This window comes from Pelecanus crispus, chromosome 13 (assembly GCF_030463565.1).
Source record: "Pelecanus crispus isolate bPelCri1 chromosome 13, bPelCri1.pri, whole genome shotgun sequence".
Lineage (NCBI taxonomy): Eukaryota > Metazoa > Chordata > Aves > Pelecaniformes > Pelecanidae > Pelecanus > Pelecanus crispus.
Window position 1 is genome coordinate 7,609,526 of NC_134655.1, and position 24,458 is coordinate 7,633,983.

The 24,458-nt window shown below is 53.4% G+C and overlaps 2 protein-coding genes across 3 annotated transcripts in view; one reads left to right on the forward strand and one right to left on the reverse strand.

Moving 5' to 3' along the window:
- Positions 1–206: 206 nt before the first annotated feature.
- Positions 207–11,151, reverse strand: ATP1B4 (ATPase Na+/K+ transporting family member beta 4). The gene is made up of 8 exons (XM_075720677.1): positions 11,089–11,151; positions 7,623–7,785; positions 4,795–4,923; positions 3,838–3,942; positions 3,380–3,576; positions 2,697–2,753; positions 1,867–1,962; positions 207–396 (listed from the first exon to the last, which is right to left on the reverse strand). Exons 1-8 carry the CDS (start codon positions 11,149–11,151, stop codon positions 235–237), a joined length of 972 nt encoding a protein of 323 aa, XP_075576792.1. The 3' UTR covers positions 207–234.
- A 2,824-nt stretch (positions 11,152–13,975) lies between these two features.
- TMEM255A (transmembrane protein 255A) overlaps positions 13,976–24,458 on the forward strand; it is a 28,250-nt gene continuing 17,767 nt past the window's right edge. For both annotated transcript variants that reach the window (XM_075720610.1, XM_075720609.1), the window contains exons 1-3: positions 13,976–14,033; positions 18,630–18,772; positions 23,323–23,385. In XM_075720610.1, coding sequence (XP_075576725.1) covers positions 13,976–14,033; positions 18,630–18,772; positions 23,323–23,385 — 264 coding nt within the window. The remainder of the gene's footprint in view (positions 14,034–18,629; positions 18,773–23,322; positions 23,386–24,458) is intronic.

The following is a 24,458-nucleotide window of genomic DNA, read 5'->3' on the forward strand; positions in this document are numbered from 1 at the left end:
GTTCTCTGCCCAGAAGATAACTTTTAATTTTTACTAATAATGATTTACATCAGATGATGAAAAATGTGGTTCCATGCTCCATTGCATCACATTTGTTTCCTAACTATGAACAAAAATAAATTAACAAAAATCTCCATGTGCCTGTTTTTCCTAGCAGAAAAAATGCTGGCTTTATGCTTTAAAAAGGAAAAAGCCTCTGATTGACTTAACCTAAGTGCCCAGTGTTTGGGGTGGCTACTTTCCAATGCTGAGCGTGAAGATGATTCGGCCCAGGAAGCGGTCGCTGTTAACGTCATTGATAATACCTTTCCCATTCAGACTGCACTGAATAGGGACCAAATCATTCTTCTTCACATCTGTGAAGTGCATAGCCACCAGTGGGGATGTATAGTTGACCTGAAAAGAAGGGAGATTTAAGTGTAATTTTTGAGGGAGCAGAGAAGCGGGCAGTGCTTTCCTGTTCAGTAAAAATCATTAGTAATGGGTTCACTGTTCCCAGGCGTCTGAGTGCATTTGCCTGATCTCCGTTGTGGTCTCTCGGGATGCTGAAGCTGAGCCTTCCTGTGCCTCAGAGGGACAGGATCACGTCAGCGTTCTGCACTGCACTGTGCCTCTTGGGTTGATTAGCCAGGACAAGTAACACCGGATAATGGGACTCTCGCATACTTTCTGCTATTCTAAAAACCAGCCTATGGCTTGTAATAAGAAATCGGTGATATTCCTCAGATCTGTGTGCTCAAAGGACGTGCAGACCTGGCGTCTGGGGCTGCTACTCTTGCTCGGCCAGCAGCAGTGTGATAATAGGAGTCGTGCCTGCCTCGCCTTCCATTTCAGCTTTTGTTGTGAAAGTGCGTTACCTCCTAACGCTGTACCGCCCGGCTGTCCTGGTTTCGGCTGGCATGGTGCTGTGCTTTGGATTTAGTATGAGAAGAATGTTGATAACACACTGATGTTTTAGTTGTTGCTAAGTACTGCTTATGCTAGTCAAGGACTTTGCAGCTTCCCATGCTCTGCCAGGTGCACAAGAGGCCGGGAGGGGGCACAGCCAGAATAGTTGATCCAAATTGGCCCAAGGGCTATTCCATACCATATGGCGTCATGCTCAGTATAGAAACTGGGGGGGGTTGGCCGGGGAGCAGCGATCGCTGCTCGGGAACTGTCTGGGTGTCGGTCAGTGGGTGGTGAGCAGTTGCATTGTGCATCACTTGCTTTGTATATTATTATTACTATTATTATGTTATTATTACTACTACTATTTTACTTTATTTCAATTATTAAATTGTTCTTATCTCAACCCAGGAGTTTTTACTCACTCTTACTCCTCTGATTCTCTCCCCCATCCCATCGGGGCAGGGGGAGTGAGCGAGCGGCTGCGTGGTGCTTAGTTGCTGGCTGGGGTTAAACCATGACACCGGTGCAAGACCAAAGCAGTGCTGGCCAACATGTTCAGAAATAGCCACTGATGTTGGACTGCTCTGTTTTGAGCCACCCAGCCTGAAGTGGGTTTTGTCATAGCTTTGACAGAAGCCCCATCCTTTTCCTCTTGTGCCACCAAACCCCTGACTTCCCTAATGCCCTGGGAAAATGCTGGTGTTGAGACCTTCTCTGGGCATTAGCAAAGCCAGTCTGAGTCTCCAGATGATAAATGTAATCATTCCTATTGCTGGCAAGGGGGAACCGGAGTCCCCAGGGATTTCCTGCAGTTTGTCAGAGACGGAAATAGAGCGCTGTAATCCCAGTGCCCATGGCCTCCCTCCTGCCTGCATCTGCCCAAAATAGCCAGAAAGCACATCTGTACTCTGTGTGGCAGCTCCTGCCCTCTCCTTCCCAAGGAGACATAACAAAGATGCTGGAGTCCTTACTTACGTGAGTGATCTTGCCGTAGTAGGGATAATACATGAGATCAAATGTCCCGTTTCCAGGGTAGAAGTCCACCGATCTGAGATTGCTCTCATTGCCTTTCTGTGATTGGAAAAAAAAATAAAGGTACACACATAGCACGTGGGATGCAAAATACAGCTCCCTTCAGAGTAAGGTGAAGGAGCTTTAATACAGACACCTCTTGCAAATCCACGTCAGGGCTCGGCTGTGCCCGCCTGCCTGCACGCAGCGTGTTTGCTGGGAGAGCCAGCTGCCGCTGCCGCCAGCCAGAGCATAACGGTGCTATGAAGGCACAGGCGAGGGTTACAGAATTTGCTGCTATCGATCCCTCCCTGCGCTTGCCTGCTGCTTTATTGCTCTCTAAGGATACGATCCAGCTGCTGCCCGGGCAGTGGGAGCCCTTCCTTCACCCTGTTGCTGTTGGCTCGCAGGGTGCTCCCCAGGACTGAGGGTCCTGCGGAGTGGGTGGGGATGGATGTGAGCAGCTCCTGCCTCTTCCCTGCCAGCTCCAGGCTCCGGCTGGCACCCCAGCACCCAGCCCTGCGGGCCTGCCCTCAGGGGCTGAGCAGGGCACTGCTGGTGAGGCTGGCAGGAGCCGGCAGCGCTCGGAGGGTGAGGGCCAGGGTGGGAAGCAGGAGACTGGTGGCCCCTGCCGTTCTCAGCAGATCGGCCCCCGCTTGCGCCCAGAGGCATCGGCAGCGCTGGGTCCTGGGAGTGCTTGGAACTAAGATGAGGACAGATATTGGTGGGGTCCATCAGAGGGAGACATTTGGCCTTCTACACACCATGCTGCCAAGCACGAATGAAAGCAGTACCTGCACTTTGCAATCCACGCTGACGGGGACCCCAGCACCAGGGCGGTAGCCTATGATCTGCAAAAACAAAAGACATCCATGCTGGTATGAAATGCAGTGCCAAGCATGTGCCGCCTCCCTTCTCCAGGGCTTAAGCTCTTCTACGTGCCAGTCGCGTTGCTCAGGCCAGGAGTTTTGTGCCCCCAGAAGCAGGGTCTGCCACCCCGTGCAGTGCCGCTCACCCGTGCCCGAGAGTGGAGGCAGAGCAGAGCATCGGGAGAGCCCAGACTCCCTGGGGCAATACAGCCACTTCCCCACACAGCTCACACCCCCCCCAACATTTATTTTCCCAGCAGCGTGCACTGAGCCACCATGCTATTAGAAGACTTCAAATAAACTCGATTCTATGAAAATTCCCATTATAAAGAGACTGGGGTCTGAGGTGTAGCCCTAAAGCTCAGCTCCTCCCACACAGGGGCCTGGCACAAGACTCTCCAAGCACTCAGGCCTCACCAAATCAAAACAAGCAAGTTTTGTGGTGTTTCTTTTTTATGTTTTCTAGCGGGTATGAGCCAGAAGGTTTTGGGATTCCAGTTCCCTTTTTCCCTGGAGGAATGGAGGAGTTTCAGTCCCTGCATGGTCTTTACTCTATCGCACTGGGATGCACTGAAGGAAGCAATTAAGACAACCGGCTTCCTCTGTACCCGGTTCATCTTCAGCAGGATGCAGGGCTGGCCTTTAGAGTAGCCAAACGTTGGGTCCTCAATGCCAGAGCAGTTCTGCAGCAGTGAGCGCTTGAACTGGCAGGCCTTCTTCTCCTCGCTTTCATTGCCCCCTTGGATGAAGTACTGTCCTGAGACACACTCGATGTTCTTCTCCTCTTGAACTTTGTCATCATAAGCTGGTGGGGACCAAGAGATTTGTTAACATTTCTTGAGACCTGCATAGACCCACGCTCTCAGAGTACATCCACATATCAAGGGAGAAAGTCCCACCTGGAAAGGCAAGGCTCCCTCCCACAGACGCTCCTGTGACCACCTTAGGAGCCTCCCTTTCTAGACAGGGGTCGTGAGATGCCAGGAGGAGACCCCTGCACTGTGTGCGTGTGTGCGTGGATGCGAACAACTTGCCAGCCTGACTCCTGGGGTGCCTAAAAGCTTACCTGCTAGAAAGTGGCGCATGCTGTCCACGTAGGGTTGCCACGTGCTGGGCTGAGAGACATTGAAGGCAATAGTGAACCCATTCAAGTATGGTCTGATCATTACTCCTGGAGGAGGAAGCAGACCCTGTTAGAGCAGACATGGGTGGACTGGCCACAGGCTTGGGGTGCATGTTGCAGGGGCTGGTTGCACTGCGGCTGGGCTTGGGGCTGGGCACAAGAGCAGCAGCACCAGCTCACAACTAAACTCTCTCCTCAACCTGGTGATCCCTCACCTCCATTTCACACCCAGAGAACGCCGTGCACATCGAAATATCCCAGGCAACATGGGAGACCGGGAGGGTCTCAGCAGCGCTGCAGGGAAGAGATGGGCTTGGGGCTGCACACAGAGGCTGAGGGGGCCCCCGTGCTCCCAGCCGCACAGCCAGCTCCAGGCAGGGAGCCGGGCGAGGGGCCTTGTGTTCCCCACCAACACGAAAACACAGGGAAAATGCTGCTTCTGTCATAGGGAAAGGAGTTTTTGAACATTATCTCGCCAGGACTCCCCCAAATAATAATGCATAAAAGCTACTCTTGATTTACATTTTATGTTGAAGATATGAGGTATAAAGGAGCAGCAACTGAAATGAATGGGCATCACCTATGAAACGCCTAAACTTGCTCATTTACCTTGAGACTAATCAGCATATAATTAGCATAATTAGATTAGCAATTATTATAATTAGAATGACTGCTTCACATGGGGCTATTTAAGATGCCTGATCCTTTGCAGAGAAGCTGCAGCACTGTCAGTGCCCTGAGGTAAGCGATAACACCCAGTGTTATGGAGGGCTGCCTGACCGTAGGAGTGTACAGCCCCAGCAGGGCTTTACCCGCAGTCCCTGCCATGCCATTTTGGTAGCACTTTGCTGGGCGAGTGCCAGCAGAGGTGCCCGAGGCTGGGCCAGCGGGGGTACCTACCTGGCGGAGACACGCGGTCCCGGTACGTGGGCGTGTAGGGGCTCAGCGTGAGCAGCATCACGTACATGCAAAAGGCAAACATTCCCGCCAGGCACGTGTAGAAGATGAAGTAAAACAGTAAGATCAAGCCTGCAAAAGAGAGAGGGCATGTTGCTGTTAACGCAACCAGAGCACGTCCCCTGGGCTGTGTCCCACGGGGATGCACAGCCACGCTCAGCATGGCGTCCTCTGCAGCTGAGTCCATCATGGTGGTGGGAGCTCGCAGCCCCCCTCCGCACACAGACCCTGGCATTTTTGGGTGCAGGACTCAGCCAGACACACTCCCTTGCCCGGGGCTAGGGCAGCTGCCTTTTGGCTCTGTACCCCTTTCTGCTGCATGGCCCTTCCCAGAGCTGGGTCAGGACCGGGTCCATGTGTCTGCCTGCCCCGGCTCTCTCCAACAGACAGACCCAACCTTGGCTCTTGCCCTTCCCACCCGCTCCTGGCATGGTCACACACAAGGGTAACCAGTGGCTTCAGCATGTCCAAATTCCCGATGAGGGCTGTGGGGCGATGCTCCTGCCCCGACTCCTGTCACCTGTGCGGCAGGGACCCCAGCGCTGGGACTGGAGTGAGCGGCATCACTTGGGGGCTGCGGCACCGCTGCCCGTTTCACAGCCCTGCCATCCAAGGAATGGGTTTGTTTTTCCTCTGGACCAGGCTGACGGCTGAGGATGTCTCAAGAGGCCACGGCCTATGAATAAAACCCAGCAGCTCAGAAAGCAAAGTGAAGCCCTAACCCAAACATTTCCCAGGAGAAACGTGCAGGCAGCTCGGAGGGAGCCCTGGGAACACAGATGTGCGCTCCTGACGTGCTTCTGCCGGGACCACGGTGCTGGGAACAACTGCAGGGCCGTGTCCTGCTGTGGGCCGAGCCGGGGTGGATGGGACCGTCACCGCTGCTGGTGGCACAGCAGGGACAATGTCCAGCCCTCCACAGTGATGCTGGGACGGTGCCTCTGCACCAGCCTGGCGGGGCTGGAGCTGCCGCTGGGGTGTCGAGCCGATGTTTGTTGGGACGCGGTGCTGCTATCGTTCCTGTTCTTATGTTTCCTACAATGCAGCAGGAAGCATTGTCACCGGCAGAGCCGGAGGTGCAGCCTTTCCCAGGGGCTGGGGCCCCCAGTGGTGGCCCTGTGGCCAGCCAGCTCCCTGCATTTTGGCAGCACAAGTCCCCTGAGCCCCGCCATCCCTGGGGAACACCTTCAGGGCCAGCACAGGCTGGGCAAACTCCTTCCTCCTCACCCATAAGATGAGAGCAGGAAAGTTCAGCTGCATTCACCTCCAAATACTCTCATTTTAAAAGAAAATTTGATTTTCACAGTAGCTTCAATGCTTCTTTCCTGCCCCCGTGTACAGGCACGAGAGCACACACGTGTGCAGCCAGGGGTATGTGTGTCCATAGGGCAGCGGGGCCGTATAGCTCACCATGATGCTCCCAGGGCGCAGGAGGACACTGCACCCTCCTCGAGGCTGTAGATAAATAACTTCCAGCAGCAGCCAGCCCGGGCCACGTGCACACCAGCCTGAGCAAGCCCTCTCACGGGGCTTTTCTCAGCACCTGGAAGAGCCTCCAGAGACGCAAACCCACATCTCTAAGGACTGTCACCCCCGTACCATTCCCACACTCCAGTCTGCGCCTTCCCATCCAGCCCATGGCCGGAAAAGGGCACGGGGGAGAAAATGTGGATTTCAAGGCCTGCCCTAGACTCATGCTTGCGGGTTTTCCACCCCCTCCAGCACTCGTGGGCAGTTGCCTTTGTTTCTCCTGGCTGTCCCTGCAGGCTTTGCAGGAGACCCAGAGCGCTTGGCGGGGGCAACGGCAGGCTGCGGGGCTTGCGAGCGCTTTGCCAGTGCCAGCTGGCCAAGGGCTGCAAATGCTGAGCAGCAGCCCCTGATAATTTGCAGCCTTATGCTGGTGCTGATGTGCACATGATGCTGGGCTAAGGTTGGGGATTTTCACTCTGCTGCGGGGGCTATGCCCTGTCAGGAGAACAGAGCTGCAAAGGTAGACAGCATCGCATGCTGTGGCACCTTGGTCTCGGACTGAGCTTGCAGCAGTGCTCGCCCCGCAGCTGTGGGCTGCTTTTAACCACCCGGGGCACCTCCAGGCTCAGCGATAATTTTTGGAGGCCACATGGATACAGATAAAATAGGCAGGGCGCTCAGAACCCTCACTGGCACATCCCAGCCCACCAGCCCCGACAGCACATGCGGGCTCTGCTGTGGGCACCACGTCACATTCCGGGAAGCTGCGGGGCGACGGCGATGACCAGCCCTTCCCACCCCAGAGACAGGGTGCACACAGGCAAGGAGGGCTGCTCGGCCCTGCGGTGTGCACCCTCCCCGAAATGCCTGCCGCGTGACTCGGGCGCTCTTCTCCACCACCACCGATGACCCCAAAGCCACCTCCCCATGGGCTCCTGACCAATACAGGCAGGAGCCAGGTCGCTGGCAGCAGCAGGGGTGTGTGGCTGTGGCAGACTGACCTGCAGCCCCTGCGCTTGCTGGGGCTCTTAATTTCTTCCCAGTACAGAGTCTGGGCAGCCCAAAATCTTTGCTTTCATATTCTCAGTAAACATTAATATCCAGACCAAGGGCAACTTTCCCAAGGTTTCCTGCTTGTCCTCCTCGCTAGTTCTTTATTGCACTATTTAGAAACATCTACCCTGAAAACGTGGGATGGGGGTGGTCAGTCCAAGCTATCAAGGACCTTCACAGGCAAGTGCATCCATCGTGAAGCAGAAAAGGCAACGGTCACCGAAAGCAGGGCTTGAGCAAGGACCTACCCCAGCTCTTGGCCGTTCTCCCCAGGCACGTTCTCTCCTCTGGGTTCCACAGGAACATCTTCATCTCCCCAGCCAGGTCTGCCCAGGTTTTGTTCCCCATCTCTGCCTTGGTCTTGTCCTCCGCTCTGTCAGGATCCTGGACCTTCTCCGCGTGCTTATTTTCCTGGAAGAGTTACAGAACACAACCCCCACATGCAAGCTGAACATCTCATTGGCCAAAAATAAATGCAAAAGCACTTAATAGCTGGAAATGTTTCAAATTTCCATTTTCCCATCATCACTCTTGAGTTAGAGAGAGGCAGTTTTGGCTGTTCTGACTTAAGATCGCTTAGATCCCAGCATCCATTTTTCCATGACACGTACATCATTGCCGTCACACAGGGTACTGTCTCCTTGTCCTGGCATTTACAGAAACTCATCTTTTTCCACCTGCGTGAACATGACCAAAGAAAACCTATGATCTGGGGGAGGGCCAGGGCTGTTCCCACGCTTCTACAACGTCTCCGAGCTCAAGTGCATGTTTTCTGTGCTACCACAGATGACAGCAGGCAGCATTATTTAAGAGGCCATCCCGTTTGTTTTTCTTGGCATGTGAGCAAGTGTTTAGTCTTTGGAGAAATCCCTGTGTTGTTATTTTTTTAATTACATGAAGTTCCAGGGAAAAGCATCTCCCCAGGCGGCGAGAGTTTGCTTTGTGCCTCAGTGGTGAAAACCCATTTGTCTGGAGCGCGGGAACACAGATCTCTCTGTAGCTGCACCTGGCCAAGAGTCGCTTGAGACAAGACACGGCAGCCATCCCTAACGCCCCTTGAACCTGGGCAGGCTCTACTGTCCTGGTTTCGGCTGGGATAGAGTTAATTTTCTTCCTAGTAGCAGGCATAGTGCTCTGTTTTGGATTTAGTAGGAGAAGAATGTTGATAACACGCTGATGTTTTTAGTTGTTGCTGAGTACTGCTTATGCTAGTCAAGGACTTTGCAGCTTCCCATGCTCTGCCAGGTGCACAAGAAGCTGGGAGGGGGCACAGCCAGAATAGTTGATCCAAACTGCCCAAAGGGCTATTCCATACCATATGGCGTCATGCTCAGTATAGAAACTGGGGGGGGTTGGCCAGGGAGCAGCGATCGCTGCTCGGGAACTGTCTGGGTATCGGTTGGCGGGTGGTGAGCAATTGCATTGTGCATCACTTGCTTTGTATATTATTATTACTATTATTATTATTATGTTATTATTATTATTTTACTTTATTTTATTTCAATTATTAAACTGTTCTTCTCTCAACCCAGGAGTGTTTCTCACTCTTACTCCTCTGATTCTCTCCCCCATCCCATCGGGGTAGGGGGAGTGAGCGAGCGGCTGCATGGTGCTGAGTTGCTGGCTGGGGCTAAACCACGACATCTACGTCTCCAAAAGCAGGCAGCAAGGTGGGAGAGGGTGCAGACCTCGCTTTGGGCTCGGGGCAGGACTGGGCCAGCTACTGCCAGGGAGAAGGGCTGACGCTGAGATCTGGATGGGTTCATCACCTCCCAGCACTTTAATGCAAATGCTGCTGCAGGGCTCAGCCGCTGCTGGCTGGGTCAGGGCCACGCTCGCCCACCCTGGCCACATCTCCCCGAGGCTGCTGTGCCTGCCGCGAGCGTGGCCCTGCAGCAGCTGCACCGGTGTGATTGCCCTGTGTCTGTGCCGAGGGCCATGGAAACCCACTGGCCGCGGGCACCTCTTGGAGCCAGGGCGGACCAGCGAGATATTCACACCCTGCGGGTCACCCTGGGGCAGCCGGGATGTGGCCGACAGCTTGGCAGAAAGTCTGGCTTGGAAACATCTTCGAATCGGGCTGGGGGTTAAAGTGTGCTCAGACACACAAATACTGCAAAACAGTGAGAATGGGGGGAGAGTACCGGCTCCAAAGCCCAAATTCATGCCTTGGAGAGCCTGGGCCAGACCCAGGGGGCTGTAAACCATCACCATCGCACTGATTGCCCCGATTGGACCCGGTTAAAGCCCCGGTGGGGCTCTTCTGGAGGCATGCCTGCGTCAGAGTGCTGCTGCCGGCAAAATGCCCACGGCCGCCCGTACAGTGAAGGCAATGCTTGGCCCAGGTCCCACACCCCGGGCTGGAGCCCTTCCTGAGCCAGCTCCTGCACGGCCACAGCCCTGTGCGATGCAGGGCTGATGAAACCAGGGGATTTCGGAGCAGGGAAGCAGCAGCCCCAGCACAAGTCACCAGCAGGGATATGGGAGAGGAGGTGTGGGGGCTGCCGGCTGCCAGGACACCCATGGAGGAGCAAGTGATGGGAGAAGAGGAGGAGGAGGAGTTCTCCCTCCTCCTGCTCTCCTCCCCGTCAAGTAAAAGAGCTACCAGCAGCTGTTCTGGAAACATTTTCTCAGACTGCCAGAGTAGTGGGGACTGCTCGGAGGGACTCTGCACTGATGCTTGGTGCTGCTTTGGGCAAAGCCCTTTGAATTTCACACCAGCTGCAGCTCGGAGGCAGTGACGGGCAGCAGTGAGGGCAGCACATGGGCAATAGGCAGAGCCCTCACCCAGAAGCTGCTACTGATGCTTATTGCTGCGGGGGGAGACAGGGACACCCCCCCATGGGCTCCCACCTGGGCAACCCCACGGCTCTGCCCTGCAGAAGGCTTTTGCAAGGAAGGAAAGGTTTCCAGCTCTCCTGGCTCTATGCTGCATATTCAGCACTTGGTGAAGGGTCCCATCCTGCCCACTGGGAGAGGCCACGGGGGCTCCGTGGAGGTGCAGGAAGGCTGAGGGGGGGCCGGGCTCTCCCCACAGGCAGGGAGGTCCGTGTGGGGCAGCCGCTGGAGGCTGGTGGAAGTCCCTGAGCTAGGGAGCTGGGTTAGCTCTGGATTGCAACACCTCCCAGGTGTTTTATCTTTGCAGCCGAGGAACAGAGATGGTCTCGGGGCAGTCCCTTGCACCTGCACAAGGGGTAAAAGAAATGGCAGGAGCTGGGGTAGGAGTGTGCCAGCACAGGGAGGGGGCACAGCCACGGTGGGACCTGTTGGGACACTGGACAGCCCCCGGCTGCTGCCTGCCATGGCAGCTGGGGTGACTCTGGGCGGCAAAGCAAAGCCGGGGTTCATCCCTGGGGCGATCACGCTGTGCTGATGGTCGTGGGTGCCCTGAGGGAGGCCGGGGTCTTTCCCCCATCCTCACCCTGGACCAGGTCAGCTCTCAACGGCGGGTTCCTCCTGCTGAAAGCCAAGTGTGCAGAGGGTGGCCCATGCCCAGGCCCATCCCTCCTAGCCCCCCTCCACTACCCAGGACCACCAGCCAGACCCTCTGCTGCCTTTTTCCCCCCTCAGTGCAAAGTGCTTACACTTTGCCTAAGGGACAAAGCAGCATTTCTGAAAGCAAGGTAGCTATATTTATCAGCCATGAAGCAGGTCCTGAGCAGCAGCCCCCACCTCGCCACTCAGAGAGTGGCCAGCAGCCCCCAAAAGACTCACCGCCTTCCGGCTGGGGCTCCTGTGCTGGCCCTCCATGCTCCCGGCGCTGGCATTCCCATCCATCCCTGGGTGGGAAACGCAGAGAAACATGAGCGTTAGCACTACAGGAGCCCAGGGCTGAGCCCAGCGGCACTGGCCCCATGGTGGGTGCCACATCGCCCCGGCTCTCAGGGACCCGCAGGCACAGTCCCCTCCCCGGCACAGCTCCCCAGCCCCATGGCACCCCCCAAAAAGGCTGAGTGAGCACGGCTGCGCCAAGACCTTTGCCTGTCTGCAGGGAACCACGCTGCTTTCCCTCCCTAGCCTGCAGTACTTCAGTGTTCAGGAGTGGATCAAAAAATAACTTGCTTTCCTAAGAGGAGTGAGCTCAACGCAACAGGATCCCGTCCTGAGCCCCCTGGCATCTGGTGCCCTTTGCAGCACCCTCGCAGCATCCTGCCCCACGCCCAAGTCCCCATCCATGCCAGCCAGCGCCCTACATGGGGAAGCTGGGCTCTCCGCCCCAGGGAGATCATGTAGCTGTTAATAAACATCAGCAAATCACTAGGGCTTTCGATGGCCACATATGCCCATCAATATGTGCTTGTCAGTCATGGCAGAGCCATGTTTAATGCTTGCAAAATCTCTTTTGCCGTGAAGGGGTAGTGCGAGGGGCCGGTCTATATTTATCACTTCGAGTTGAGGCAGCAGCTAGGAGCACACAGCGTCGGCTTCCCCAACCCGGCTGTAAAAGCCAGCCATAGCCACAGAGACAAAATCCAGAGGGACAGCTTGCTGTGACTCCCTGCAGACCAGGAGCCAGGGAGTATCACATTTTCCCTCATCAGTGAATTACGGGCACGAGATGGTGCATCGGGGGCACGGTGGTGTGCATGCTGGAGTCCCGCTGCTGCAAGGGGCGGGCGTGGTGGCAGTGCCGGGGGATGGGGCGCTGGTGTCGGGCCAGCCTCGCCAAACGTGCAGCAGCGGCTGGAACGGCTCCAGCAGTGCGATGGCAGCGCGTGAGGGCTGCCCGTCCCTGGCTGTGCCCCATGCAGCTCTCGAGGAACAGCGGGGCTTGTTTTACACCGTCTGTCCCGGCAGGAGCTCAGCACCATCCAACCAGCTTATTCCCTTGACACATTTCCAATGGGAATGGCAAACCCTTCCCTTCACAGGAGAGCCAGGCCCCGTTCAACAGTGGGGGAAAAGCTCCCTTGCCCCAGGCTGGGGCTTCACCCAGAGGCACAGGGACGTCCATCCCGGGGTCCCGCAGGGCTGCATCGTGCCGTTCAAGCATGCAAAGCACCATTTCTCCCTTTCCTCTCCTGAGCGTGGCTGAAAGCCACTCACCGGCTGTGCTAATAAATGGGCACAGCGGGGAGAGAAAGAGGTCTGGCAGCTGCCCCGGTCTGCACTGAGTTGGCCGGGGCTGCCGCACGCCCGCTGCCAGGTACGCAGGCAGGGCTGGCTCGGCACCGGTGCCTGCCCGCAGCCAGGCAGGAGGTACAGCCACGCTCACAGCTGGCTCCCCTGGGCCGGGCTGGGACCTCGGGGCCGGAGATTTGCCTGCCTGAAGCTTGGGAGCTGGGGTGGGGCGCAGGAATTTAATTTGGCCTGGGCAATTGTGGAACACCAGCAGCTCCCTGGGGGCACACGCACCCCGTCACAGCGGTTGTGCGGCCGGCCGGCCCGGCTCTGGAACAGAGCCGAGGGGGGAGCCGAGACCCGTCCCCTCCATCGCTGGCACAGAGTGGGGGCGACGGAGCAGGAGGGGGCTGTGCTGGCCCCGCTGCCCGGTGGGGCACAGGCAGGGAGCACAGGGCTTCTCTAGTTCATCCCAGGTAAATAACTGCTGTTTTCTCTAGAGGTGATGCGTTCTTTGCCATTAATTGATCTGGGCATTTGTAACTTGCCTCTTGCACCGCTGTCACTGTACGCTTTCTCTTTTCTCCCCAGAGAAGCTGGTAATTAGGCTTTTATCCAATAAAAGTGCGGGGTTTTTTGAAGCAGAGATAGGATTAGTTTCTTTTAACTTGATGAAATATGCTTTGGCTTGAAATAATTACATGATTTGCACTTAGCACCTCTCAGCCCAGGGCATTAAAGTGATTTACAAGCAATTATGAAGCCTGCTGGGAAGATGCTTTTATCCCCATTTTACAGATACGATATGGAAAACAGAGGTTGAGGGCCTGCCCCGGCTCCTTGGCTGGAGATGCGGGGAGCTTGCAGGGTCTCCTGGGCCTGCTGCTTCCAGGGTTCGGGGCACCGGCAGCAGCAGGCACGGCTCCCGGAGCAGAGCCCTCAGAGCATTGAGAAGTGAAATATTGGGCCGGTGGCCGTGGCAGGGCGGCTGCCCGGGGGTGCCGCCGGCACCGCTCCGGGGCTCAGCGCTGCGGGGAGGGGGGAGGCGGGCAGGATGGGGGGGACAGAGGGGTGGCGGGGAGGTGTCTGGCGAAGGACAGACCGGGCTGGAGCTGCGGGGCGGGAGCTGCTGGGGTGCAAAGGGGCTGGGGAAAAGGTGGGGAGAGGGCGTGGGAGACCCAGCAGCGGGGAGGCGCCGAGCCCCTCTGGCCGGGCTGCTGCGGACCTGCGCACGCCGCGGGGGTGGGGGTCGGCAGTAATTTTGGAGGGAACGGCACAGACCCAGGCTCCTGCCCGGTAGGGCCCGCCCCCGGCCCCGGCGGCGGGCGGCGCGGTGCGGTGCGGTGCGGTGCGGCGCGGCGCGCCCCGGCCCCGCAGCCCTCGCCGCTCCCGCCCCAGCGCGCAGGCGCGGCGGAGCCGCTGCCGGGGCTCTCTCCGCCGCCGCCGTGGCCCGGCGGGGCTGCGGCGGGGGCGCGGGGCCGGCGGCGGCTGCAGGAGCAGCAGGAGCGGCGGCAGCAGCAGCAGCAGGAGCAGCAGCAGCATGCGGCAGTCCCTGACTCAGCAGCGCCCGGGCGGCGTGGCCCTGCCCGACTCCGTGGGTGAGTGCCGCGGGGAGGGGAGGCCCCGCCGGCCCGCGAGGGATGCGGGGCGGTGCGCGGGGGCCGGGGGCGCGCCGCCATTTTGGGCAGTGGGTCCCCGGACCGGGCCGCAGCCAGGGGCTGCCGAGGGGCCCGCCGGCTCCCCCGCCCGCCCCGCCGCCGTTCCGGCGCGCTTGCAGCCGCAGGGGACGCTCCGTGCCCCCCCCCCACCATGGGCTGCGGCAGGGACCCCCGCGGGGCGGCGGGCAGCACCCTGCGCCCCGGGGACGGGCTGCGCGCCCGCCGCCCTGGCAGCGCTCCTCCGCCTCCCGAATTAGGTCAGAGAACCCCTCATGCCGCTCCGCACCGGCTGCTGACTGCCCTTTCCCCCACCCGAGCGGGAGCGGACCCCCCCCGTGGGCCTGCAGACCGCCCCCCCCCCCCCCCCCCGTGGGCCTGTAGACCACCCCCCCCGTGGGCCTGCGGACCCCCCCCCCCCCCCCCCCGCCCCCCCGTGGGTCTCCGGACCCCCCCCCCCCCCCGCCCCCCGTGGGCCTCCGGACCCCCCCCCCCCCCCCGCCCCCCGTGGGCCTCCGGACCCCCCCCCCCCCCCCCGCCCCCCGTGGGCCTCCGGACCCCCCCCCCCCCCCGCCCCCCGTGGGCCTGCGGACCCCCCCCCCCTCCCAGTGGGCCTGTAGACCACCCCCCCGTGGGCCTGCGGACCCCCCCCCCCCCCCCCCCGTGGGCCTGCGGACCCCCCCCCCGCCCCCCGTGTGCCTGCAGCAGGGCCCACGATGGGAGCGCGGCTTGGGGCGCAGCGCGCACGCAGAGGCTTTTTTGGCAAAGCGGAACGAGAGCAGAAGGGCAGAAAGGCTCCGCGCCGTTTGCCCCCGCTTCTCCTAGGGCGAAAGTTAAAGCTGGCTTCCCTGGGCTATTTTGCACTTATTCTTCGCTTGTGGCTTTTTCCCCCAAAGAACAAGATGGAGAAATCGGTGCTGTTTCTGGGCCATCTTGTCTATTTTCTTCTCATAATCAGGAAAAAAACTTAATCGGGGGCAGCGCAAAGATAGGTATTATTGCAACCTTTTAAAGTAATCTGGAAAAACCCGCTACAACCTTGCGTTTAGAGTGGGCTCGTCTGTGGCAACTATAATACGAGGACGTTTCTGAGGCTTAGAATAAAAATGATCTTTCTGAAGCCTGTCCGCGTTCCGAGTGCCATTTTAGCAAAAGAAATAGCCAGACTATAGATAGCGTTAATTTCTTTACATCTTCCTCACAGAGTTAAGCATGGTGTTTCAAACCACGCTGTGGTAAGCACTGCAAGTTTTGAGGTATCTGGTTTGGACAAATCACAGAGAAAAGGCTATTGCTGTCTCTTAAAAGCAGAGATAGCAAAGCTGTCGTAGCTCTACTTCTGTGTGTAAAGCTGTACCAAACTCAGTAGCAAAGAGGGAAATGATCTAATGGGGAATACTTTCAGCAAGAATTAATGTTGAGAGAGAGGATTTTGCCAGGGCAGCCCTTCAGCAGCTATCAATACGAGTCCATGTATGCTGAAGCAGCTGCAGGCATCCTTACGGAAGTACAAAACCTCTTCTCAATGTACATGTAACAAAACGTGTTTTCAGATAAAGAAAAAATGGAATTAGTGTCCTGGTACAGAGCTGAAGCAGAGGTAATCACATTATCTCTTCAGTTTTGCATCTCTCTCCAATATCAAGTCAAAGGATTATGGTTGGTTTTGTCAGGACTTGGAATAAAAGCATTTTGTGGTTTTGGTTTTGGCTGGGTATTTGGTTGGTTTGTTTGTTTTTTAATCCTATGAGGAATATTGAAAACCTTTCAGAAATTTTCCATTTCGAAACCTTTTTTTTTTTTTCACTTCTGTATTGCTTGTTGCTGTGTGCCAGTTGTGAGCTGGGAAACAATATAGAAATGTAAGAGTTGAAAACATGGTGAAACAAGTTCAGAATCCAGAAACAGTGTTTCAAGCTGCTTCTTTTAGAGTGTTTTCCTGCAGAAGTGCTATTATAAAGTACTCTGGTTTTGAGGAAAATGGCACTTTTGCAGGTTTTTTCATTGTAACTTTTTGAAGCATCTCGGATGGAAATGCAGGAATACCAGTTTGTGTGTGTAAACACCGTGCTTGTGTACCCGCGACGCTCGCTCAGACGTGCCCTGCAGGGTGGTTTTGCATGGCACACAAACATCTGCACACCCACACAGCCTAACCATAAAGAGTTTAAGCTGTGTAAGGAACATATGGCTGGTTTTACTTATCTGCTGCTCATCTGCCAGCCAAACTGTAGCAGTAATCAGAAGTTTGGTAATTACCGTGTGTGTAAGCGAGACAGGTTCCTTCTTTCTCTCCTTTCAGAACTAATCTATGTAAGAAGTAGCAATTTTTTCTCCAGTTTCTGAAGTTTTGTTCAGCTAAACCTTTGGTCCCAGTAGTTTGGAATTAAGATGTTTGTGTGACACTTGCATTTAACTAATTACATTGGAACTGGAGTGTGGCACACGCTATGTATTTGGGAGGCAATACATACAGAATGGCCTAATATCTTGATGAATTTTGAACACTTTAGAAGTCTAGATATTATATTATTAACTTATTTGGCAGATTGAGGAGGACAAAAAGATTAACCCCAAATGCAACGTGCAGAAAACAGTTGGGTACCTTTATCTCCATCCTGTAAAAAAAGTCATGAAAAACTAAGCATCACTGGTAAAAGATCCAGCCTTGATCTTAGGGTTCGCTACCAGTTACTTAATTTTATTTTGTTTAAAGTTAGTAACTGTCTAGCTATTCATTCCCGCTAAGGACTAACTAGTTGTCAGGCTCCTTGCCCTTAGACCCAGTGATGTCCCAGTGGTGCAGTCACAGCCGTGCTCCAGGACATGAGCAGAAGGTTTGTGCATGGAGAGCTTTCCTTCCAGAGACACTGGCCAGTCAAAAAGGACGTTGCTTTTCTTTATAAACCTCTCTTGCCTTTCATGTCCTTGCATTGGGCTTTTAAGCCCCAAGTTTAGGACTTGTCTGTGGTTTCAGGCTCATCTGGTTGGTTTGTGTGAAATGATCCAGCCCTGTGCCCATGGCAGCCGTGCCAGCCCAGAGCATGGACCGGCATGGAGAGGGAGCGCTCCTGCCAGCAGCACGGCTAGGGGGTCAGGTTGGAGTGGGTGTGGAGGAGCAGCAGGGAGCTGCTGCACTTTTCCCTGGGGAGAGCTGTCCCTGCAGAGGAAGGGAGATAATTTGTACCAGAGTGTGTCCATATGGCTGTGTTGGTGTAGCTGTTAGGGTGAAAAGATCTCTCTAGCTGCGCCGCAAATATGCGCAGACCCTAAAGAAGGGCCTGTGGGCACATGGGGCGCACATCTTCAAGACAGAAAGCTGCCCGGCAAGGCCTGGTGTGCTTCTTTCTCTGGAGAATTTGGACAAGGAGGTTGTGCTTGGCTTGGCTGAGTCTTTCCTCCTGGCCTTTCTGCAGGGGTTTTATCTCCCCATGTATGGGCTGTCAGGGAGCCCCTGGACACCGCAGGTGGGGGTTCCCAACATGGTTTGCTTTGGGGAATACACTCAGCGATGGTGGAAGCAGCTCCTTGCTCTTGGGGCATGTCCCTGCCCTTCTCCGAAACACTCTGAGAAGTGCTGGTAGCATGCACATCACTTGGGAGCCTCTGGGGTGGGAAATACCTTTGCCTGCTCCCAGGTTGCGGGGATGGGATTCAGGGTGGCCTCAGCAGCCCAGAGGGAGCGCGGAGGGGACCATTACAGTCCGTTGTCCTACCGACCGCTCTCGCAGGTGCTGGGTTATGTCTACATAATGTATGAAATATAATCAAAAGGATTGTTCCGCAAAGTGACGTAAAGATGGCAGACCACACGCTGAACAAACATGCCTAAAGATGTTGCTGAGCGTAATGTCACAACCAGCTTTCCTCTTGGCTGATGGAATCACTATTTTATATTTATGCTCATTTGGGAGATCTATAAATATATAAAAGAAAAAAAAACATAATCAGGCAGCTGTAGATGAGTTTTACTAATCCACAAATTCATTATTCAAGCATCTAAAAATACCTGGTCCTTGCTGAAAGTAGAGGATGCCACTACAGGAGGAAGAGAAGTGGCTGTTACTGGTGATGTCTTGTTTACATGGAAAATGGTGGATGCCTTGTGATACGATTACAGCCAAGATCTCCCCCCTCAAGATGAGTGGCATACAGTGTGGTTATTTAGCTTGATGTAAGTAGACAGATCAGAAAATATATAAATGCCTAATGGTAATATTTCTCATTAGCTCAATTGCCCCAAGCCACAGGGGCTAGGAGGCTCCGATGTATCCAAATGAGCTTTGCAAAGTTACAGTTCTTAAGGCTCTCTTCATCTACGTCAGAGCAATGATAAGCAAATGTGAATTCAGATGCCCTGGTAATGCTTGATAAAGCACGTTATTGAAGGTGAAAAGTGACAGCCAAACCCAAAAATATTCTCAAGTTAGAAGAAAGAAAATTCACCACAATGTGGTTGGTGGTGGGAGGAGAAATTTGCGGTACCGTGATTGTCCTCAGGTGGAATCAGCAAATTCTGTTGTGTATGTGTGTTTTTAGGGTCGTTCAATAGAAGAAAAAGAAATTCCCTCTACGTAACTGTGACTCTCCTCATTGTGTCAGTATTAATTCTAACGGTGGGCCTAGCTGCTACAACAAGAACCCAAAATGTGACTGTTGGAGGTTATTACCCAGGGGTTATTGTAAGTATAGAACTCCTAGGTAGGTCTAGAAAACTTATTGCCTACAAAGTCCCTTGTAATGCTGCAAATGTTGTAAAGGGTGATCTTGTCCTGAATATTATGCTCAGCTACTTCATTGCCATTTGATTTATTTGTTTTATTATTATTTTGCACCTGCTGCTCATTCCCATGCAAAAATCCCATCCGAGTGGCAGCTTCCTCTGAGCTTAGGTAATAACATGCTTTTGAGCTAACGGTGAGACAGATAAATAGGTCTTATGTCAGTCAAAGCAACCTTAGAACCTTTTTGTTTGCATACATCACATTAACCCCGGGCAGAAGTAAGGCAAAGAAGGACCATAGGTGCCAAGAACAGTTGAGAGACCAGGTCTTGAAATACTCATCACGTGAACTCGTGGTCATAAATTTCACTTGCAGAAGTGTTTAATTATTCAGAGTCCCTGAATGAGGCGGAGCACGGTAGCAATAGCTGTGGCAGCTTGCCAGGGGAGCATCCACATCAAAGCAGCTAGCACATCCATTTCTTCTTTTTTGTTATCAACAGATGAAAATGGGAAAGGACAATCTTGTAGCTTCAAATGGCTTAATTTAGAGAAGACCACTGGTGCCCAGCCTTCTTGCCAGTAGATGTATAACCTCCTGCAGAAGTGTAAGGGGCAAGTACATCATGTCCCTCCTGGCATGAGCAGAGGTCTAACACAAGCTGGAAAGCAAGCCCTGGTCTGTTCCTGTGCATGAGAGAGACGTGCTCAAAAAGAAGCACAAAAAGGACTGAGATGCAGCTAAATCAGGTGTCTTAGCAGGTTGAGTGTAACTGCAGCCTCCCAGCTAGAGGCTCGTGGTGTAACAGCTGTGAAGTGCTGTGCATTTAGGTTTGGAGCCTCGAAGTTGGAGGCTTAAAGCCAGTCCAGATAACTAGGTGGAGACGTGTTCTTGCCTTATTGCGGTTTGATTTATTTGCCACACGTTGCTGATCTCAGGGAGGTTTATAATTCTCTGTGGACAAGCTCTTCTGTGACTGAAGAAAGCTCCTTTACAGCCATTAGCATGGAACACTGTTACAGACTGTGTTGGGCCTCTTGGGTTTAGGATTCGTTTTCTGGCTTGTCTCGGTAACTCCTGCATTTAGGCCTGATCTTTTTTGAAGAGAAGTATAGAAGGAGGGTGTTGAGAAAGGTGACAGGCTGGCTTCAAACTCTCCGCATTTAGCCTGTGCTCCATCAGCCTGAGTTGAACCTCGTGCTTCAGAGCAGGTCCTGCAGACTGATGCGGATGGGTAGAGCCTGTTGTTCACATCCCCTTGACATCTCCTGTGCTATTTATGCTCTGGGAACGTCAGCATCGCTTACACTTTTGTAAGACTTTTGTCTACTCAAGGAATTAATGAATTCCTGGACTTGGGAAGGGTGTTGACTTACTTTATTCAGAGGCACCCTGACAGTTTGTGTTTGTCACCAGATTTCCCCTCTCAGTTAGTTCATTAATCCGCTGTGTGGAAATGTGTGATGACCTTACCTGTCTTCCTGCACAGGAAAACATTTCAGTGCGCTGCTGGATGCTTCAGCAGGTGCCTTAAATAGCTGATGTTTCATAACAAGCTGGGATTTCTCCCTTTGCTATGGAAAAAGGGCTTGCTGTGGTGCATGAGTACTTGGCGAGTTGTCCCCAAGCAGGTGGCTTCCACAGCCATGAAGAAGCAGCTCCTTGCAGGTCTTGTCATCCAGAGCTTCACGTGAATGTTAGGCCCGCGTGCATCTCCATCGGGTTTCTGCGCACTGTTAGTGGTGCACCACCATTAGTCATACCCCGAGCAGCCTGCATTGGTAAGGAAAAGATAGAGCCAGAAGTCTCTTCGTGTGCTGGATGACTTCTCTGTGCATGGACCAGATCCATGCATGGGATCATCTCATGGGACATCAGATGTCTCATCGCTGCCATGCACCGTTCTTTCCTCCTTTAACCTGTGTGTCTTGGGCAAACACCTCTTGTGCAAGGAGGAAACATCCAAAGAAGCGGCTGTCTGATGCGGGTGATTATCTTGCCAGGCCTCTGCTCCACAGGAAGGACAGAACCAGGCACTGGAGACTTTCCCCACATCAGTGGGATTTTGCTTGGTGGGGTTTTTTGGTTCCTCCCCCCCCCCCAAACAGCACAGTTCTTCATTGACACAACTGGAGGAGCTGAAGCAGAGGGTGAAATGACGTGTCCTGTAGCCAGGCTGTCTTCACCCTCCTCCACGGCCACCGACACCTTCACAACTCCATCTGTGAACACCCGAGCTGTGCCTCTGTGGGAAATATCCTTGCCTGTGGCTGGATGACTGACCTGGGCCTGGGCAGTCCAGAGTGTAATGGTGATGCTCAGCAGACAAGAGCAACAATCAGGTGCAGAGGGCAAGCACCCTTATGGAAGTGAGGCTGTGTGAGATACGAGTATTGTCTCCAAGTTACACCAGCTTCCAGCACCTGTGTAAATGGCTGACCTTTCCTAGGCTTTGACTGGCAAATCTCTTCTGTAATGGTTCCTTGTCAAGCATGTTGGCCTGGGGCTTTACTCTGGAAAAGCACGTTCATTTTGTGTCCTGTCCTCCTTTCAGACAGACATCCCAGGAGATCATATCCACCAGCAAATAAGTGATGCAATTGAGGCAGATTACGAAGATGTCTTTGTCCCATCTGTAGAAGAACGAGTGGTTTTCCTATTAATGCAATGAGAATTCCCTTTAATTAATGAGAATCCACTGATTTATTGGGTCTTCACCTGTTGGATGTACAGACTTGCTCTAATTTCTTGCTTTTGAATTATCTTAAATGATCTTAAGTATTTCACCTTTAGGTTCAAGGCTGCTCTGAAACACCATGTGGACATTTCTCTTAAACATGTTGGATCAAGCTCAAAGGGAACAAAACATTTTTCTTGAGCATTTGCCTTAGCTGTGTGTTGCCGCACAACTTCCTTGCCACTAAACATCACCAGACTGAAAATAATGCCTGGATCTCCCAGGTTTTGGGCTTGGAATTGAGCTGTAAAACTCATGTTGCTTGGGGAAGGTGGGGATTGTTGCTTGCCTGAGCTGAGCAAAATAAGCCCAGAAGCACTGGCGGATCAGTTTGGGGCAGTTCAGCAGTGCCCCTGGCTTTCTGGCCTGCTGTCCCAGTGTTAAGCAGCACCTGGCTTCGTTGCTGTCCTTCCCACCATGGTAGTTTGTCCCTGATGTGGGGACAATGGTTTCTGAGAACTCAGAGTGCAAGGCAGGCGGCTGGGAAGCAGCAGCCCCATCAGCTTTAATCCCTGCTGTTTGAGCCAGCAGCCCTTGCTGCCCGCGGCACTGCACCAAATGTTACTGGACTTAAGCAGAGCGGGGCAAGATTTAAGCCCAACTTTTCGTCACGTTTGTGTCTGCTGATCTCTGCACATGCCTCTGCTTGTTAGTATTGGATTTATTAAACCTTTGTTTTCTATTCCTGGATCTTAAAATACTGATTCCAGGTTAGTTGACTCATTCTTGAGTCACTGCAGTTTGTCTTGTACCTTATTCTGCTTCCTGAGGAGTTGGCCAGTTATTTGGCATTCTCACCCGGATCTTCACGCCCGCCCCCCAGTCTACCGACTGGATTTGTACCTGTTTAATATGACCAGTCCAGCTGTAGGACTTCTCCAGCATTTCTCAGTTTGCCAACCTGTAGAAGTGGAGTGGGATATGCTCTGCACTGATCAAAGACCTTTCTCTGTGTGACAGAAATACTTCTGCATCTCCCCGTGCCCTAGACCGTGGTTCCTGGTTGAAGTCCCTGCTTCTGGCCTGGCTGAGGTGTGCTCTGTCCTAGAAACTTCTGTTTAGTGTAGCTAAATAGCTTAAGGCTATGGAGAAAGGAGGTGAGAAATCACACTCCTGGCTGACTTCACTGAGCTGAAATAAGAACAGTGTTGTCAGTTATGGCAGCAAAAAAAGATGCTTTTGCTGAGTAGCTTATTCTGTTGGCTGGGCTGGCATGAGGTCTTCTGGTGGAAGACCCTGATTGATGCATCCTCACCCCTGGAAATGAGGGAGGAGTAGGAGGCAGCAGAAAACTGCTAAATCTTCCCGACTATAATTCTCCCTTGTTTCATACTTGACATCAAGAAACTCTCTGAGTTGAAAACTTAGGTGATTACTCATACCCTCGGTGAGGTTACAAAAGCCTGGTCCTGCAGATGCTAGTGATGTGGTCCTGCTAGGTTTGCATCTGGAGGCTCCTGAGTGTTCGTAGGGTTGTTCCAGGACAGCAATGCATATCCTCATCCACCAGCCATTTCTCAGCATCACTGGGGAGGGGATGGAATTCAGAACTCATCCTTTTGGCTTCTACACATGCTTTTAGTGTCATATAAGGGATACACTTGATAGTTCCTGCTAGTAAGAGACTCCACTGATTCCTTGCTGAAGGAAGAGTGCTCACATATCTGCAGTATGTTCTTTTGCTGCTTCTGGATTTGATTGTGTTCTGTCTGTCTGTAAAACATGTTGGATATCATCCTGATCTAAATGCTAACAATATGTTGTTTTTCAGCTTGGTTTTGGGTCGTTTCTTGGAATAATTGGATCAAACTTGATAGAAAACAAAAGGCAAATGGTAAGTTCATTATAAAAACTTTAAAAAAAAAAAAAAAAAGACAGCAACTCAGATTTTGTATGTAAAGAGTATTATTGGTTTTCCTAACTCTTCCAGGGTAGTGATGCATACCTCTTGAGAACTAGAGATGGTTTCTGGCAGCCCAGGAGAGCAAGGCTGTTAACCCTGATATTTTTAAACTTAAAAAAAAAAAAAAAAAAAAAAAAGGCTCAAGGAAGCACAAAGTGACTATGCACAGTCTCATTGAACTCAGTGGGATTTTTTTAAAGGGCTTGAAATTCAGTGTTTGGAGTTTTCGGGATAGTCAATGCTTCACAGACTCATGCCCAGTGCTTTTTTCTGTTGAGCTGTCACAGTATGTGATACATAATATGGTAAAAACCATAAACAGAATACATTTGTTTTAAATCTTTTAAAATAAATTCTTAGAGGCTTGGGGCTCTGCAAAATTTGCTTTTTGCCACTTTCTATTCTAAGCGAAGGGTGGAGAAGAAGATCAAGCAGGTGGTGTAACAGCCAACCCAGAGACTGGAGGTGAAAGCCCTTAGAGGGCCCAGCAGAAAGTCCTTCCTGAGGAGAGGAATGCTTAGAGCTCTCTGCTCTAGATACATCTAGAGTATAAGTCACTCGAGATATTGACATGACAAAAAGCATGAAGACTGGTGTAATTGAAAAGCAACCAACTTCTCCAGTGTTGCTGATTAATATGTGTGTTTCTGGTCCTTGTTTCCAAACACCTCTTCAAGTAGGAAGGAAAAGCAAGAAACTTTGCATGCTCTAAAGCAGCAGTTGGGGACCTGAGAAGCACAGAAGACACTGGCTGGACCAGATGTGCAGACCACAGCACTCTCCGCTTCCCTCCTCGCTGCTGCAAGGAGGATTTTGTCTGCTGGGGTTGGGCAGGCACTGTCTGGGCAGGTCTGTGGCGTCCCATCCCATGGGAGCAATGTTCAGGAGAGAGCAGGTGGGCAGTGAACATGCAGACAGCACAGACCAGATGAGACCAGTGCTGCTGATACAATACGATCACAGCTCAGCTTGTGCTGGGGTGGGAGGGGGTCTCTCTGTGCAGT